The sequence below is a fragment of the Hirundo rustica genome, chromosome 12 (assembly GCF_015227805.2).
Source record: "Hirundo rustica isolate bHirRus1 chromosome 12, bHirRus1.pri.v3, whole genome shotgun sequence".
In the NCBI taxonomy this organism is placed as follows: Eukaryota; Metazoa; Chordata; class Aves; order Passeriformes; family Hirundinidae; genus Hirundo; species Hirundo rustica.
Genome location: NC_053461.1, coordinates 13,589,884 through 13,608,989, shown reverse-complemented (window position 1 = coordinate 13,608,989; position 19,106 = coordinate 13,589,884). Strand labels below are relative to the sequence as shown.

The window sequence follows — 19,106 nt, the reverse complement described above, 5'->3', positions numbered from 1 at the left end:
GCATCCTGTAGGAACTGAGCATTTAGGTGTGGCCAAGGGTCTTTTTCAGCTCTATTCTGAACCCAGCAGACAGCTCAGTAAAAATACTTTGATTTTTCTGCCCTACTTTCATTGCTAGGGCAGCTCTACAGGAGCAGCCGCGGTGCAACTGGACGTGTTCCATGTGACCAGTGCTGCGGTACAGTGTGAGCACTGGGAGGTCGTGCAGGGGTACATTGCCGGTCTGTTTGCACTGAGAATTTCCCAGCAGACAGTCCAGGTGAAAGCCATCTCCACAGCTCACACACACAAACAGGGCTGAGGCAGAAGCCAGGAAAAGAAGCGGTGCAGCTCCAGAGCCTGTGTCTCTCATCAAACGTACCGGGATCCAGTCCTGAAGCTGAGTCGTCTTAAATCAGACAGCCCTCATCTTGTTGATGCAAATGCCCACATTCCCTGCCTGATGGCTGAGGTTATATTTAGCCATCTATATTAAATGGGCATGGCAGGCTTCTACAAACAGTTTCTCATCTTGGACCTGTAGTTCTGTGGTCTGAACAATTGCAGGCTTCATGGAACATTTGTTGGTAATATTAATCATTTTTAGAGGTCTCACTGCAACTGTTAGTCAGATAATTAGATCAGTTGAACCTGAAAAACTGTGCATGTCAATTCAGGAGAATGGTTTTTTACATTAGTTACTGTATGTTAGCATAATATACTCCATTATTTTGCTGTTTTGTTTTGTTTTAAGAGTACTAACTTATTCTTGCAACATATTCTTGCATCAGCAAAATAGTGTGTTGTATAAAAGAAATATGTTTCCGTGTGAATATAGTATACTGTTTACTCTAGAAGTCATATTTTATTAATACAGTGTTTTTATTAATATAACACTGTCACTTCTTGAATTTTAATATTAAAACCAAAGGTCCTCTGATTTATGTATTTACCATCTGGCTAAGTTATTTAAGTTGCTTTTCCTTATACATTTATATGTTGTCCACCTCTTGCTATTTCTTTATTTATTCCATATCAGTATCTAACCACATGCACTGCCATTTCTGAAGATTTAACACTCTCTCAATCAGTCTGTAGTCTATGTCTCATTCAATAGTCATATCATCTGAGCAGCAGATACAGTATGAATGAAAACAATGGATAGCTTTGTGACGGTAGTGATTTCTCCTGTTTGCCTGAAACGGAGAGCACACAGCAGGAAGTTAAATCTACTAAGAATCATAGAAATAATCAGAAATCAGAACACAGACATGGTTTTTTCACTATAAAATACTCTGATTTGTGATTTTTCCTCCCCAACAAGGGATTTTATTCACAAAGAATGAAGTCTGTTCCCTAACATCCACCACCAATGACAAGCTGAGCTCTTGCAGATATGTGGCTCACGTCGTCTGTTGCATTAGGAAACATTTATTCAGGCAGCTCAATTCCATTACTTTGGGGGTTGAAATATAAAACTTGCAGCAAGAAATGAAGTGCCAAATATGTCTCAGGGAAGTTACTACGATTTTAATATCCCTTGAAAGACATAGTGTATAATTTGATAGTTTCACAGGAATCCGGGAACCTCCACAGATAATAGTGTCTGTAAAGTAACTCATTTAATCCAGGAAAATGGGAGAGACTTCCAAAAGTGGCACATCCTCATGCAGTCACTGAGAGCAGGCAAGTTTGGATGCTGAAGCAGTGTGCATCAGTAGAAAAGTTTTCAGTAGCTTCAGCAGTGCAGGATGAAGCTGAAATCCTGAATTTCTGATTCCATTTTCACTAAGTAACAATGTGGTGACAACTATGTCAAAGTACCTGGTTTTGTTCCTCACCTGGGACTGTAGAACCCACAACTGGGGGTTGTGTACTAGTGTTCCTGGGAGAGGGCAGAAATGAGGCATTTTTCTGAAAGGGGCCTCTCTTCTAAGAGCCAGGTAACATGTGAGTTGGGTAATCAAGTTCTATGTTTTGCTGATTACCAGATCTCCTGATTTTTATTTTTTTTTTTAATTTTGCATGTAGAATATAACTGTGATGAGATACTCATTAAAACAGAATGAGACCAATTATGGCATCTAGAGATCTAGTAAAATGAAATATGTCAGAGTGGATTCCAAAGTTTGGGCATGCAGTGCTGTTACATGCATCTTTTACCAGGAGAGAAGGTTGCATTAAATCAATACAGCTGTCCCCCTTTTAAAGATCTCTATTTGCCTAACAGTTGCACATCTGATTGAAGTAATGATGCCCAAGTACACGTGCTTCATAGTAACTTTTGAATCTCTTAATCACCCCATGGCCCACTTCCAGACATGAAATGGTCACATACTAGTCCTGGGTATATTTACAAACTGCAGTTCATTCACAGTGCACAATTAGTGGGGCTGGACAATCCTTTTATTTGTGCCCAGGAATGCAAGGGAGGATCAGAGCACAGTCTTCATGGAGGAAGAACCTTGTAGTTCACTGTTTCATCACTCCAGACTAGCCCATCTTTATTTGTGGAAGGTTTAAGACAGAGAGGTTTTACAGCAAAATTGCAACTCCATTGAGCTTGGTGGTGAGAAAAACTCTTACGGCTGGAATTCCAGATTCTCTCTTTATTTTTTCAAATTCCAGTCCCTTAACAGATCTCATAGTTTAGCACTTTCGTCAAGCCTGTGTTTGTAAGAGCTGAGACTCTTCCTCAAATGGGAGATTTTTTGGAAAAAAAGCTGCTTCTCTGCACTTTGGAATGGTATCAGGACTTGAAGGTGCAGTTATTTTCACAGGTGTTTAAGTTCTGTGTTAATTTTTACTTTGTGATTCTTCTTTTCATTCTGGTTTGCTTTTTTTTTTTTTTCCCCCCCTTCAGGAATTTGAATTTTATAGCAGACTGCAAACACAGTACATTTAAGATTCCATACTCATGCTTCTTTCTGAAATGTTTTGCTTTAGTTTTTTAACTGTCCTCATGCTGTGAACTTTGCAGATTTGTTTCTGAGTGTCATGTGCTTCTGCTACATCGGCATTGTCACTGTTATGGTATTTTTTCTTTCTGTCTGTTTCTTCCACAGGAGTTTAACAAGTAATCTGCCCAATGTGAATCTACCAAATGTGAATCTCCCTAAAGTACCAAATCTACCAGTTAACATCCCACTAGGCATCCCACAAATGCCTAGCTTTTCTGCACCGTCATGGATGGCTGCTATTTATGATTCTGAGTGTGTATTCAGTTCAAATTAGATCTCATTTAAATTTAAAGTAATCTTGGCATGGATATGTATTGTTTGTTTCTGTGCATTACATAAAACTTTAAAGAGTGATACAGTTAATTAGATGTTTTCTGAATGAGACACTAGTGAATTTCTGGCATGTGTATTTTGAGAGTTTTTTTGTATAAACCTTGAAAATTTGTCTCAACTCCCACGGACAGTTTGAGCAAGTATCTTGCTTTACAAAATAGCTGTCAACAATGGGGCATGGTCTGAATAACACACAAACCACAGAACTTACAATGTGACATTATGTGTCTCAGCAAAGAGTTTTGTCCAAAAGAGAAGATGAACCAATTTCAATGCCAGTCAACTGATTTCTGTGGACCAGATGTAGATCTAAAAATTAATTTTATTGGATTCAAGCTCTGCATTTCCCAGGTAATTTTTGTCTTGACTTTAACGAAGCAGTCTAAGAAGGAGGAGCACCCTGTAACAGGTTTTATTCACGGTGGGGGATGCCCCAGAGAGCAGTTATAGCTCTGTAGCCTTCATTGCTGCCCAAATAATACCATGTCCAACTAAAGAAAGATATTTTCAATGTGAGTTTTAGATTATGGCTTGGAAAATAGTGTCAAAGCAATCGCTCTGTAGGAGCCCTGCGCTCTCTGCTCCCAGCTTCCTGTCTGATTGTCTCAGAGTGCATTTGTGAAGCTCAGGGGGAGCATACCACAAATCTTCAGCACAGATCAGGCAAGTGCTCTTGTAGGTGATCTCCCAGTGAGCAGTGTGGAGGGTGATACACAGTAGGCTCAGCCCAAAGCTCATCATTTGAGGTAGCTCATCTCCCAAGATGTCCTATCATGGGAGCTGTTATTTGTCCATTCTCCTTGTAAAATCCTAGAGAGTTATTTAGGGTTGGCATAGGGTGGTCTCAGTCAGCACTGTGGTGCTTTTCCTCTCTCCTCTCACTTAATATATAAAACTGAAGAACTCACCCAGGAATCCTCTGCTCACTTACTGAAACACCCTCAATTACATCTACACCTGGAGTCCACCAGAATGCCTCTGCCATTAGTCTGGCACAGGCAGGATTGCAGAGCACTGGTAATGAATGAAAGTAAAGAAGACACTGATGTGAGATCCTTTTAAATAACATTTTAAAATGTTAGCATGGTTGTTTATGTTTCAAAGCCATACAACTCATATTCATGCTAAGATAGTTATTTTAAAGGCTAGCTTAGGCAGTTGTCTGTAAAGAGTACTTGAAAATTTTAATCTTGCTCTGTGCATGCTTTGTGGTATTGCCCTTGAAAAGATAAGAATCATGTAATGACAGAAAATTGGATAATCCTTCTGAAAATGCTTGAGCATCAATGGTATATTTCAAGCTGCCGGCGTGATTAGAGTAATTGTGGTGCTCACAATCAAAACACGAACAGTGCATTTTGAAAATGATATACTTTATTGTTTACTTGGATGGAGCCCTAATCAAAAGTGAGAAAAAGACTGAGAATAATTCTTCAAAAATTTTGAAACCAAATGGGTGTCATAATATTGCTGTAGTAAATACCAATTATTGTATTTGTACACATTAAATCACTTAAAATGTAAATTCATGCAGTTCCAAAACTGGGTTTAGACTGTTAAAGCTTGCTTACACCTAAGCACAGGTTTGAACTAAAAACTGTCGGAAGATGAACATGTGAGACTGTTGTCCAAACTGGTCCCCTGGCTAAAGCAAATGCCTGATTCTTTATCTTTTCATCTCCCTGGTTTCCTTTTACTCACCCTTCCCCTCCATCAAGGACATGTTACCTGTTGCTTAGTGTCAGATACGTTCCTCCTACAACCAAGACTATTCATTCTTTATCTTGTTGACTCTGCTAGCCCAGGATCCCGCAGGACCCCTCTGGCATGATGGGACTACAGTTCCCACCTGGGAGTAGCCCTGTTTGCATTAGTTCTGAGCTCCTCTAGCATTAACTCAATGCAGCTGGCATCTGTCACAATAGAAACACCCTCCCTCATCCGTTTCTATAGATGATGTCAGCACAAGTGGTAATGCATGGTGTGTTAAATATCTTATAAATTACTGTGTTAGCATTAGTGGTATGCGAGGAGGGGGTTGAAACTCTTGAAACTCCCTTGGTAATTGTTCTTTAAAAAAAAAAAAAAAAAAAAAAAAAAAAAGTGAAGGAGAGGAAGAGAGGGAGAGAAAAGCGTTATGGATGCATAAATTTCTCTGCACAAACAGAGTGCAACCCAGTCCTGTATTTTTATTCTGTAAGTGGAGGTTTGAGATATAATTATACTGTGAAAAGAGCTGGTGTAGCTACACACTGCAGGACTAAAGACTTCCATCTGGGCAGGGGTGTGGGTACAAGAATATATGCTTGGGAAAGAAATTGAGAATTTTGTGGCAGACCAAAGTTGTTGCAAAATAATTTTTTAAAAATGTAAATTTGTTGTCCTGTAATTGCCTTTGCAAAGAAAAAGGTGCAGCGGTAAATCCTGCCGAAACTCCTGGATATGAGATGTACCCTTAGCTCAATTGATTTACCCCAATTTTTTTTCAGCTGTTCAAGAGATAAAGTGTGTCCTCGCTCACCACTTGTTAGCACTGTCCCTTACCTGGAAACGGGGCCGCACTGGGGGGACAAGGCAAACTCAAGATATAATTTGGAGGGGGGAGAATTGCATGAAACCCTAAATCTTAATAACTGCATACAGCCTAGTATGGCAGTTATTATTGACCGAGGATTTTCTCCCACAGTTTCTGGCCTTAATTCTTAATAATCACATATGTTAATGTGGTTATTAACTAAGGCTGATTTTTACCATACACACGTTCTTCCCGTTAATATGTGTAACTCATGATGTTGTCTTACTCATCTGGTCTGGAAAGTTTTGTGGGTGATGACAGCAAGGTAGATTAGGCAACTGTATGGTAAAACTCAAAATCCTGATGGTGGAGATGACCAGCGTTGTCCTGTGTATGAAACTGCTGTCTGCCTTACACTTGTTGCAGGAATAGTCTCCACATCAGGTTGCAAAGACCCTGATGCCACTTCTGACTTTTGTTCTCATTTTGCCCTGCCAGCAATGGATCAGGCACCTCAGAAGATATGTTCTGGAAACTTGATGCCCTACAGACCTTCATTCGGGATTTGCACTGGCCTGAGGAGGAGTTTGGGAAGCACTTAGAGCAGCGCTTGAAGCTCATGGCGAGCGACATGATTGAGTCCTGTGTGAAAAGGTAGGTGCCCATGAGCGAGCCAGGCATGTTTGTCACAAGAGCTTGCGGGATGCAAAGCCTGTTCCACCCTGAAACTGGAATTCACCCCCTTGCTGTGAACTGTGGACTCTCCCAAGCAGGCACTTCTCTGTTGGGAGAGTGCTTACTCACAATAAGACATCACCCGTTCTTTTGGGCATTGTAGGTAATTACTTACTTTCAGCACCGCACGTGAGGTCAGATCTTTGTGAACGCAGACTGGTGTGATGATGCTGACTGCTGAAGGCACAGCCATAAGAAAGATCCCAGCACCCACCTAAAAAGCACAGATACATGAAAAAAAAACCCAAGAAAAAATTATTTTAAAAGTGGGATGGTGTGTTGCTTGGCACACAGTTTCACGTCTGCCGTTGATTGGGAAAAGCTGTTGTATCATCAGCCACATTATAGCATAGTTACCTGCAGATCTTCCAAAACAGAGATATCTTTAAGCAACTTTTAGACATACTTGGCAGCTGTCATTTTGAAAGCAAAATATTGAAGTTAAATTTCCAACTTTTCTACGGTAATTTGTGTCCATTTGCATCAGAGGCAACGAAGCAAGAAGAAAAAATGAACTTTATATTTCATAGTGCAAAAATTCATACACAAAGAGATGAACCAGAGAACAAATGGATGCCAAATATAGCTGATACATGCTAATATTAACTGCAGAGTGTGATGTGGCTGTTCTGTACCACAATTTCCTGGCCACTCTGCAAGTGTGAGTGTGGCATTTATTTTCAGTACAGTCCTCACTAGCCTGGGTGTGCAGAGTCAGCACAGGGGAAGGCACATTCAGTCCCTGAGATGCAGGCAGGAAGGCAGACAGCTCAAGGCTTCTTCTCTCACCGTTCTTGAATAAACCTCAGTGCATTTTAAGTGCAATCGGATTTATTGCATTTAATGTCTTTGATGTCGACCAATTTATTGCAGCAGCCCATCTTTGGTCCTGTGTCTGGCACAAACAATGAGCTTTAGGTGTCCTCCAGTTGTCAGGCTGTCCTTTAGGAGAAAACCCAGTGCTGGAGCTCTGCTCTCTGCTCTGCCCCAGCACCACCAGCAAAACTTATTTTCTCTTTTTCCTTTTTTTCACTTGGAACTAAGGCCCCTTTGCGGTCCCTACAGCACAGTTATAGCTGCAATGAACTGTTAAAATCAGACCAAGTTAGCTCAGCTGAGATGACTGGGGAAAATAAGCAAATTTCCAGGTAAATCTAAAGAAGGGCTGGTGTGTCTGGAAGCCAGGTGGGTTTTTTTCCCTGATCTGCCTCAACCTTTCTACAAATGTGTTGCCCCTCTGTAAAAACCTGGCCCAGCTTGTATTGGTACAACTATATATAATGATTGTGAGCCTAAGTAAGTAGGAACATGCTCCTTTCCATGAGGAAATGGAAAATCCCAGTCTCCTTGGGTCCTTTCAGTAATTATCAAGATTCTAGTCCCCGAGTCCAGGCTAAATCTGGCACTGGTAATTAAATCAGTTCAAATGCCACTGCTGATGTAAACCAATATGCTGCCTTCCCTATTTATATCACCTGCAAACAGGGCCTGGCTAAGGTTTCTTTAGCAATTTCAGTTTGACACAACGTTTTTCTTCGCGTCTGTCTCTGAACTGTTGAATCCATGGAGGAGCCACCCCGCCTTCCACACTGGGTTGTATTTCAGGGCTGTCAGGAAAGCAGCCCTTGTGAGGAAGGCCTGGTAACTAATAAATCCAGGCAGAAGGACCTATATACCGAGTTCAGATCTGATCCCCAGAAGGGGAGCTTCACATTCCTAAATGAGTTTTCATTTGCATAACCCTTGGGGGATCCTTCAAGTTCAGAATTATTCCTGAGCTGCGGCTGATATTATTTGTTATTTCTAAATATAAGCTCCCATGTTAATTTATTGGCAGATTCTGTGTGATGTGATAATTATTTTGTGTTAGGTTAGATTAGTGAAGTACCTCTGGAATATGAGAAGAGGGGCTCTGAAGAAGGGCAAGGCAATGCCCACCACACTGGAAATCATCCCCTTGTTAGACTGACAAATGCCTTGGTGTCTAAAATACGACACAGGATCAGATTTTGTAGGTTTTGGCCTAACAAAACTTTTGGTGTATCATGCTTTGTTACTGCCAGGGATGTCAGATTTGATCTCGGTGATACCTCTGGAGAATGGGGCAGTGTGTGATGTGAGTGTGTTCGTATGCACGTGACTGTGCCGTGCACGCTTTGCAGATATATTCTGGGGAAATTGTGTGGTACAGGGAAACCACTTCTGTGAACTTACAAAGCAATTGAGAACTTCCAGCAAACAAATACTATCATATCACTATAAATGCAATTATCTGGCAGTGTCCTTTCACTCAAGCAATGAAGGAGTTTCTGTTATTTATCATTGATACCAGGGAGCAGTAGGAGCTTCCTTCAGTGCAGCAGGCTGCAGTTATCAATCAGCTAATGCAACCAAATTAAAGGTGTGCGTTGACACTGCTGTTTGTAACATCATCACACTGTTTATCAAGCATAAGAGAGTCACAGTTTCCCTGAAACTGTTGAACACTTTATAAATAGTGCATATTCTGGAAAAGGGGGTTTCTTTTTAAACTGGAAAACCATTTTTAGAAAAAATACATTTGTAACAATTGCACTGTGGCACTCCCAGCAGCATTCAGCTTTCTGGCTTCTCAAGCTCCTCTCAGTATTGTTTCAAATTATTATTATTGGCTTCAGTTTGTTTAAAAGCAGCTGAAACATCTTTTTCTGCTTTCCTTCACAGAACAAGGATTGCATTTGAAGTTAAACTGCAGAAAACCAGCCGATCAACAGATTTCCGAGTCCCTCAATCAATATGCACCATGTTTAATGTCATGGTGGATGCCAAAGCTCAGTCTACAAAGCTTTGCAGTATGGAAATGGGCCAAGAGGTAAAAATGCAGGTTCTTCCTTTCACAGCTTTTAAAGGCAATGTCATGAAATTTCCTGTCTCCTGTTGTGCTTGTTTCAGAGACGTTGTATCGTTTGTGGATTTAGCCTTCCATAGAGAGTGTGCAGATGAATGTACAGGGGGTTGCTCTCAAATCTAATGAATAGAAACATTCGGAATCCCTGTCACTTAGGAGTGGCTTTTTGCAAGGACTGTGGTATGCATACGGTATCTCTCGAGCTTGGTTGTTGCATGATGACCATACCAATTGAGTCATTACCTGCACCTTGGAGCCAGGTGTCAGCAACACACTTTCTGTGTATGGCTATTTTCTGTGGACAGACATAAGGAAAACGCGACTGCCAAGTTGTCGCTGTGATGCATGTAAGGGGAAAAAAAACCAACAAAATCACAAAAAATAAATAACTTCCAAAAGCAGATTGAAATTCATGCTGCTTTGCCTTCCTCGAGTACTGGCTATAATCAGCACACTTGATCATTCTGGATTTCCAGGTTCATAATGACTCAAGTTCCCAAACAACCAACCTGTTTTAATTAATTGCTGATTTTTATTTTCTTCTGAAGCCATAGTTGCAGGTTGAAGTTTCTGTGAATTGATCTATGAATTAGAAAGACATGGAAAATTGGAATGAATTAAATGCATCAGAATGCTCATTTTGCTCCAGTGATTTCAAGCCAAATTAAATATTCATATACCAGTCTAGAATAAATTCACAAATACTGTTTGGCTCACCTAGTCCGCTGCTTGTCAGCATTTCCTAGATAAGGCTTTTCACTACAGCTTTCCATGGTCAGATTTTGCAGTGAATCATTGTTAGCTGTTCCTGTGTGTTTTTTCAGTTGTTCACTTCTATTTGTTCTTCTAAAAGAACTTGCTCCAAAGGCCACTGGATGTAGCAGGGCTCTCTGCCCTGATGTCATTGGTGTTTGGATCAGATTCAGCTGTTGTTTTTATTTTCCTTATACATTTTTCAGTTCTGACATTTTATTTGTGACACACACCTTGTAATAGATTTCATATTGCCCATCATCAGGTCTTCCCTTGTCCTCCAGGTCAGCTGGAGCAGATTTTGAGTGGGCTTTTGTTGTCCAGGCCTGGACATGAACTTCAATACCATTTTCTGTTCCATATTCATACCCATTTTTCTTCCCAAATCCCTCAGCCTGCAGCTGCTGCAGCATCTACCTTGGACGTGCCCCGTCAGCTGCAAAGGTCCATGTTTGCAGTGCACCACACTGCAAACCAGGATCAAACCCTTATACTGGCACAGTCCCTGGGGACATGGAGATTTTGGAGATCACAAAGACAGAGGAGGCTCATTGCATTCATTAAATGTAAGGTTAAGTATTTAGACAGCCCAAGACTGACAAGATCAGTGCTGTGCCCAAGTATCGTGTGACCAGGCACTCTCTGCATCTTTCCCTGCTGACTTGTGATGCTCTCTGATTTTGCCACAGTTTCCTCCAAATTCTGAGTGTCAGTCCCACTGTGGGTTTGGCCTGACTCAGGCTGCAGGAGACAGGGGAGCAGGCGGCTGCGTGGTTGCTCCTGGGCTGCAGCTGGGATCAGCTGCAATTCTGCCTGGGCCACTTCCAGGAGGTGTTTGGTGCAGCAGCTCAGAGACAGCTGAACCCCCTTGGCAAGCAGCAGTTGCTGGGTCATGAGTTTTTTAACAGATAGCTAAACTAATAGACCTGTAAAGCAGACATAAATTATTGGTTCATAGGGTACCATTTAGGGCTGCAGTATTTTATACACCCTCCCTTTTTCTTTTTCTTTTTCTTTTTTTTTAATTTTTCTTTTAATTAGTGTTACTACCTCTCCCTCCATTCACTTGTGCCACTCTGTGTTTCAGCTATCTCCATCTCCTCTTCTTGAAGCTGTCTAAACCTGTGTGCCAAGATGGTCAGGCTGAGGAGGGTAAAAGTTCCCAGACAGTTGTCATTACAACTTGGGAGGGGAGCACAAAATGCCACCCTGCCTCTTCCAGTCCCACTGGAAATGATGAGACAGTCAGATACACAGCAAAGGCATGGCAACCTGGGTTTCCAGCCTGTGTCCTTCTTAGTAATGTGGGGAGTTGGGTCTGTGCCTCATTGAGTCTCTCTGTCCCCCCATCTCTAATGTGTAGCAGCCACACAGGTCAGCAAGGGGAGGAATGAGCAGACAGGGAGGGACAGAAACTCGCTGATGGGACCATCCATCAGTGCCACAGCCAGCACATGGCTCCTCCAGCCCGTGTCCCTGTGCAGGCAGTTCAACGGCAGCAAAAAGGGCTCACACTGCCCACCACAGAGCTCAGGCAAGGCCTTTGGCCCAGACCTAACCAGAGATGACATTTTTATTAGAAATAAACCACTAATTTTTTGGGCAATTCAATCTGTATGTGGGCAGAGACTCTCTCGACACCTTCCTTGACCTTGCTCTCTGGGTTCCCTCCCACCCCAAAGCCTTCCCTTTCACACTACCTTCAGCCACACTCACTTTTAGCAGACACTTGAATGCATTTTGCGAGCATTACCCTGTGAAACAAACACCCATCATTTCATTCCATTTCCTTGTCTCTAAAGGCAGCTGTTAAAACATTTGGTAAACATACTTTACCATCTTAAATATTTATTTTTCCTCTGAATTTTTAATACATCTAAGGGGATAAATGTATGTATTAAATGTTTCTCAGTTGGTCTAGTATGTTTCTATTTAATATCTAAGGTCAGATGGTCCTTAGAGAAATACAACATACACACAATCTGTTACATGACAAGGCAAGATACTCATCACATAAAGTCAAGTTGAATCATTGTAGTGCACTGATTATGGATTGTAATAATTGAGCTAATAGAAAACCATGATGAACTTGATCGAGAGTGGGGGCTATGCTGGCTACAGCAAACCAACTCTGCGATCTTTCACCTTGGGTGTTTTCCTGAGGAATGTAGAAGGAGCTGTTGGAATTGCTGGTTTTGCGAGCCAGGCATCTGTAGCAGCACCAGGCGCTCGCGTTCCAAACCGCCGCCGTATCTGACCCTGTCCTGGCCGAGGCTTCTCCTTCCCGAGGTGGAGCTGGGGCTGTGGCACTGGTGGCACAGGGTGCACATGGCTGTGGCTGCCTGGGGCAGGCCCTGTCCTGCATGGTCACTGCCGGGGCACCGGGGTCACTCTGCCCTGGGGATTGCGGCTGCGATGGGAATGAGCGCACAGGGTACTGCTACACCACCTTGGTGCATGCACAGGCTCCTCTCCTGCTCTCAGAGCTGTGGTTTTATTCCATTGGGGCTCTTATTTGCTTTTGAAACAAGCTTGTAATTGAACATGCATCAGTCAGTGCATTTCACAGTGAATTGCTTTGCACATAGCTAGTCATGTTTGAATTCAAACTCATGACTTACTTGGTGAAAGCAGTTAGCTGAATACTTGTTTGCAAAGTTTTACACACACAGAAAATGCAGTTGCAGAAGGAAAACATAATGGGAGAGACACCCCAATATATGCACAACCCCTTCTCCATTTCCCTTAGGAAGCCCTGGCTGTGTCTGCCAAGCACATCAGCAGCTTCTACCTGTGCCGAGCTGTTACAGGTCCCTGTCGCCCCACAGCTGCATTCCAGCTACGCTGGGAAAGGCCAGGTCAATCCTGGGAGCTGATAAGGCCTAGCTCTGCATTAAAGATTAATCATAACTGTGATCCCATAAGGGACTTGCGTATGTCTTGACCTGCAAAGCAGGACATGGGAATGGGAGCTGCCAATGCAAGTATCACCCGCTTGTTCATGTATGTTTTTCCCCCGCGTGGGCCCAGCAGATCGCAGCCTGTGGCGTGGCGGTGCCGGTTTGTCCTCGTGTCCAGGTGAGGCTCTGAGTGCCCCCAGCCAGGCCGTGGGCTGGGACGTGCTGTGCCACGTCCCCTGCCCTGGCCCTGCCGCCCCGGTGAGGCTGTGCGGCTGCCCCGAGGCTGAACCCTGCCTGTCGACAGCCGGTTCCCTTCCTCTTCGGAGCCAAATAAAACCGTAAGAGAGTGCCAGGTGTCAGCTACAATCCGGTCCCTTCCCACTGTTTTACTGCCACCAAATCCTACAGGTAGCGATCTCTGGTATTTCAGCGAAAGGAGGTTTTGACCCCGTTTCATTTTCCATTGCTTATTGTTTCTGTGCATGATGCTGCTGTTCTCATACGTCTCTTTTTTTAAAAGATTTTGGTTTATTTATTGTTTATCTTCATATGTTCTTTTTCCTGTCTTTTGCACTTTCCTCTTTATTTCTGTCCCCAATCATCTGAAAAGTTTGCAAAAGAGTGGGTAAGTGTGTCCTACTTTTATTTTCTTTTTCCCAAATTCCTATATTAATGTTACTGCCATAGAAAAAGATCCCCAAACCGTAGAGCAGTTCAGAGTACCCGTCAGACACTGAGACCAGCAGCTAGCATTTGTAAAGCCCTCACAGTCTTCCTTCCCAAAGTCTGATTAGTATTTAAAGCAGATTTGTCTCTTTCAATGTGATTTGATGTTAACATTTTAAAACAATATTAATGCCAAGTGGTAATGAATATAGTGACTAGCACCAGTGCTTGAAATGTTTGACTGAAAAATCAAATGTTTTGTGTTGGAAAGCAGTCATAATCAGTATTTTCTCAGTCCATTGAAAATAAGAATATACTGTATGTTTTCACTAATTAAATCTTGTATTGGAAACAGGTCTTTTCTAAATTAGTAGAAGACTGTATTTTAGTACCTATTCTAGCCATATTGCAGCTGACTGCATCAGAGCTCCCAAGCTAAGCAAGGTTTGGCATGTGCAGAAATTGGGTTGAAGACTCATAAACGCTGGTGCTGCAGGCACAGGCCCTGGTCAGCCGGTGCTGAGCTGCTGCCACGGGATCTGCCGCTGCCCAGGGCTCAGGGCTGCACTGCCTGCTGGCTTTTGCACAGGACTAAGAGGCTCGTCGTGGTTTGTGGGGTGGTTTTTAAATCTATCTCACAGCACAAAACAGCGAGGCATTTGAACGAGTGCTTCACTTGAGCCATGTGCCTGCTGAGCCCGGGGTATCACAAGCTCAGCTGCTTTGCTGCAGTAGGTGGGGAGGGTGCAGCACCATTTCTAGGGTTGAGCTCACTGCAAGCTCCCCCGGAGCAGCACACCTCCCCATTCCCAGGCCGAGTGGTTTGTGGTACCCTTGGAAAGGGCGGCCTGTTCCCCTCCAGCAGCAGGTGTATCCCACTGTCCTCTGCAATCCATGTGCCAGGACAGGATAACACCCACAGCAGTGGAGCAAAGGGACTTCAGGATCTCTGGGAGCGCTGGGTGCTGGTTCTCACAGGGATGGTAGAGCCTCCCCTCCGACATCCACGCATGGCTCCCAGAGCTGCGGGCACGCAGAGCAGGTCAGGCTTTGCCCATGCTTCAAAACTGATGCAGGATTCTCCTGAACTCAAGGTCTCTCCTACAAGTGTAAGTAGTCACTGGCCACTGCAGTGGGGCCCAAGGTAATAAGCTGCATAATTCTTTGGTTTAATACTATGTATTGTGGCTTACCAAGGGAAGAGACTGACAAGTGCAGAGCTGTTGGCTGAGATCAATGCTAATATTTTCCTCCCCCTCTCCTTTTATTTTTCTTTAGCACCAGTACCATTCAAAAATAGATGAACTAATTGAGGAAACCGTCAAAGAAATGATAACACTCCTAGTGGCAAAGGTAACCCTCGGCTTCAGGTGAAGTGATTCACTGTTAACGTTGCATCTTTAATATGTGCGTTTCCATTAAAATGTGACACATTAGGATGTTGAATTGACTTCTCGTTTCTCACACACAAGATCATACATCTCCCAGTCCTTTCATGGTGACTCTTTGTTGATAAGGAACTGCATGAGACGTAATACTCTGCTGGCAGGATTGCCATACTGGGCCAGAAGTGTCTTTAAGGAATGGTTGTTATGTTAAAGGAGTAACACCCCATGGTCAGCATCATCTCACGGCACTGGGGTAGCTGCAGTCAGGGGGTGGCACTGCTAAATGCTGCTGCAGAGCCATTGGGGTGGCATGCAGAGGTGGTCACCACTCCTACGCATGAGGTTGTGTGGACAAAATAGCTCATCTTGTGCAAGATCACCATATGCTCTTGTAGGAAATTAATTTAGAGATGACAGTAATGGGAAATACATTCCAAAATGTCAGGTTTAATTGTTTGGAAATTGTTTTTCATCAGAGTCAGCTTCTGTAGCTCAGCTGCCAGCATTCCCCTTGGGTGGTTGTGTAGGTCTGGTGTGCCGTGCTAACACGGAGGGGAATTGGTATGTAAGGAGAAAGATGGTGGGGTGTGTTTTCCTCTAGCTTCAAACTTTCTGAGAACAAGTCATCCCTATTATACAGTGGAGACCTTTAAACATAATCTACCAACATATGCCAGTTCAACTCTTCTGCGAGAATACCCAGCTAGCTGCGTGCTTGCCACTGCGTACTGGGAGCAGGAACCACAGCCTTCCCCGTCCAGAGAGGTTCTGCTGGATTCCCCACGCACTGCACCCACCTCCTGTCCCCTGCACCACTCAGGACACTGAGGGGTAATTCCCAGTCAGCAGGAGGTGCACCACAGCACCCAAATGGAAGCACTCCTTTCTCCCCACTCCCCACCCACTGTGCTCAGGGAGAGGTGGTCCATTCCTTTGACAATGCTGAGAGGTCCACTGGCTCCTTTGAAGGTGATGCAGATTTTTACACCCTTGTCCAACTATTAAAAATAATTGCAGTACTTTTTGTCTTTGTAGTTTGTCACCATTTTGGAAGGAGTCTTGGCCAAACTGTCTAGATATGACGAAGGAACTTTGTTTTCTTCATTCCTGTCATTTACTGTAAGTGCAGACTATAGTTTCCTTTCTTTCTCTCTTTTTTGTTGTTTTGTTGTTTGTTTGTTTGTTTTCTGAGTTGTAACCTTCTGCTCTCCCAGAACTAGATCAGCTACCTAATAATACTTCCATTCTGTGATGTTTGATCACTGTAACCCCCACATGAATACACAAGCAACCTGTATACAGATATACAGTACATAAACATCCAGGATCCACAGAGAAAAGCCATCTCCATCTATCATTCAGCTCGACGAAGTTTATTCTGTAGAGGATACATATGAAGATGAAAAAAACCATTGCAGTGCACATGCAATTAGCTTCATTGTCACTTCACATGGCAGGTGTGTTCCTCTCAGTCTTCTGGCCATAACAGTGACCATCTTAAATGGGGAGGAGCAAAATGAGGGAGACCTAGGGAGTGACTATGTGTTTCTGAAAGAGAACAAGGTAGGGGAAATGCCATGAGGTCACAAAGCACAAGGTGCCTCTAACGCCATATTTCTCCCTAACACTGAGGAACCAATCCACAGCTCACCACATATTTCCTAGCAAGGTATAGGACCAGACCAATATCTGTGCAAAACTGGCCTCAGTATCCAGCAATGGCTTAACAATCAGAGCTGTATTCCAGAAAATTGTTGTGACAGCTTCTTAGGATGAACACATGGCAGCTGATTTCCAAAGGTCTTCTGAAAATACATGTGCCAGAAAGTTTACAAGAGTGTCTCTGTGCAAGCAGGACTTCAATTCTCTCGGCTCACAAACAGTTGTGCACATGAATGCCTGTGGCTGGGCTGCTTAGAAAGTTGTGTTCACATTTCACACTCCGGCTCTGTTGCCTTCATGTGCAGCCTCTCCTGCACTGACTTGTTCACAGAGACTGGGCAGGAGGCAGAAGGCACTGCTCTGCAAACTGGGAAGACTTTCCAAAATCTCATTTTGGAGTTGTCTTAGTTACTTGCAAATGTCTGCTGTTTGCTACTCTTGGGCCCTTTTGCTGAGTTTGAGGCAGTTTGTAGGATCCATCTGGAAATGGAGATGGATTTAGGAAGGCTTAACAGCAGAGGCAAGAAACTGCTCTTGGCAGCTTTGTGCACACAGTCTGGCAGCTTATCTGAACCACCATGGGGTTCAAACTAAGCATTCTGCCTTTTCAGGTGTGCTGGAGGCACTTTGTTCTTCGCAGAAGAGAGGAAGGGAGGGAGTTCCATTCACTGTCCCGCTGTGCAGCTCTTCTCCCAGGATAAACCCTGTGTGGTTACAGCCCCAAGGCTGTGCTCACCCATGCTCCAGGGGATGCAGGGTATGGCTTGGGATGGATACCTGGATACCTTCCCTCATTCCAGTGCTGTGGAGGGTTAGGAAATGCTTGTGTGCCAGCAGCAGAGGATGTGGAGGCGGCAGCTTTCCAGGCATCGGAAGTACCAGCATCAGCCCGTGTAGACTGTAATGTGCAGCCCTTCCTTCTCCGTGGATCCAAGCTGTTCCTCGGTTGATGCTGCGCTGCTCCCACCACATCCTACTGTTTACACTGCCGAGTGCTGCTCCCTTTGATTGCTGAGCAAAGCCCTGGCTGCACCTGGCCTCTGGGCACCTGTCAGAACCAGCATGTGCGTGCATGGGGTTCAGGCATCCTCTCTGCTGTTCCTCAGACGCTTACTGACAGTTAACTGCCCCAGCAGCAGCAGAACAGTCTGTCCCACTCCAACAGCCCCACAGCCTTCGAACATGGTCCCAAAGCCTGGATTTCATGGGTTTTCAGTCAGGAAAGGATGTGTATCCAAATAGCTGCTGTGCGTGGTGCGTGCACGTCTCCAGGAAAGTGTTGGTCCCTCGCCCACAGCAAGTGGGCTGGGCACACCACAGAGGAGCAGGATTGCTCCTTCCTGGCAAAGGGACATCTCTTGCTTTGGCCCCCATGTTTGCTGGGAGCCACTGGGAGAGGAGGCTGAGGAGCAGCCCTGACCCCTTTGGCACTGGGCTTATCAAGTCTCCTCTCCCTGCAGTAGTAATGTGACTTGCTGTGTTTAGTCTTTGCAGTGATAAATACAGAATCTCTCTCTCTTGTTACAGCATGCTTGCACCACCTCCCACGTTTTCCCTGTCTGAACAAATACAACAAAGTGTGATGGTCCAAGCTCCAGAAAGCATTAGTCTCCCACCCCCTTCCACCAACTTCTTTCATCGCGTGTTTTCCAGGCACTCTGCAAGTGACATGTACTCGGGGGTCTTGTGACAGACAGTTTTATCACCTAGTAGGATATCCTCATTTCCAATTCTTGCCTCGAAATTCAAGATAAAATTAATGCATCTGTTGTCCTAATAAATTCTCACTAGCCATTTCTCCTTGCAGAGCACTTTGAGAGGAAAACACCCTTCTAAATTTGGCCAGACTTTTTTTTTTTTCTGTTTGTTGCTACATTTGAGTGCATCTTGGCGGCAGCAGCCCAGGCCCTGGCTGAGTGTCTGCATGTGCAGATCCACTGACTCACAGGAATGCCAGCTGCTAAAATTCCCTGTAATCTGGATGGCCTCTGTAGGCAGAGCATTGCACCTGTGGTAATTATAACCAAAGATTCCATGTTACCCAAGGGAGACAGAAGTAAAAGATCTTATTTTTGTTCTGCGCAAAATTTGTATGGTAAACTGAGATGTTTCATGGCAAAGTCACATACTTTGTGAAAAACGGCAGCCTAGCAAAAATCACACAACATCCGGCAGTTTGGAAATTTCACTAAATGTAGCCAAATCTGACTTTAAAGAAAAACAAGTAATTATTCTGATTAAAGGAGAGTAGGCAGGAGAAGCAGCTCAGTTTTTTTGTGGGTGGAGGGAGGAGATCGCAGGAAGCTGAGTTATTCTTGTCGCCTCTTG

At 43.9% G+C, this 19,106-nt stretch overlaps 1 protein-coding gene across 12 annotated transcripts in view; it reads left to right on the top strand.

The window, feature by feature from the left end:
- CADPS (calcium dependent secretion activator) overlaps nucleotides 1-19,106 on the top strand; it is a 207,938-nt gene that overhangs the window by 162,165 nt on the left and 26,667 nt on the right. For 4 of the 12 annotated variants that reach the window (XM_058422205.1, XM_058422203.1, XM_040076166.2 and 1 more), the window contains 6 exons: nucleotides 3,045-3,191; nucleotides 6,286-6,441; nucleotides 9,226-9,373; nucleotides 13,673-13,687; nucleotides 15,007-15,081; nucleotides 16,152-16,235. In XM_058422205.1, the coding sequence (XP_058278188.1) occupies nucleotides 3,045-3,191; nucleotides 6,286-6,441; nucleotides 9,226-9,373; nucleotides 13,673-13,687; nucleotides 15,007-15,081; nucleotides 16,152-16,235 (625 nt within the window). The remainder of the gene's footprint in view (nucleotides 1-3,044; nucleotides 3,192-6,285; nucleotides 6,442-9,225; nucleotides 9,374-13,672; nucleotides 13,688-15,006; nucleotides 15,082-16,151; nucleotides 16,236-19,106) is intronic. The other 8 variants (XM_040076170.2, XM_040076164.2, XM_058422206.1 and 5 more) reach the window with 3 other exon arrangements.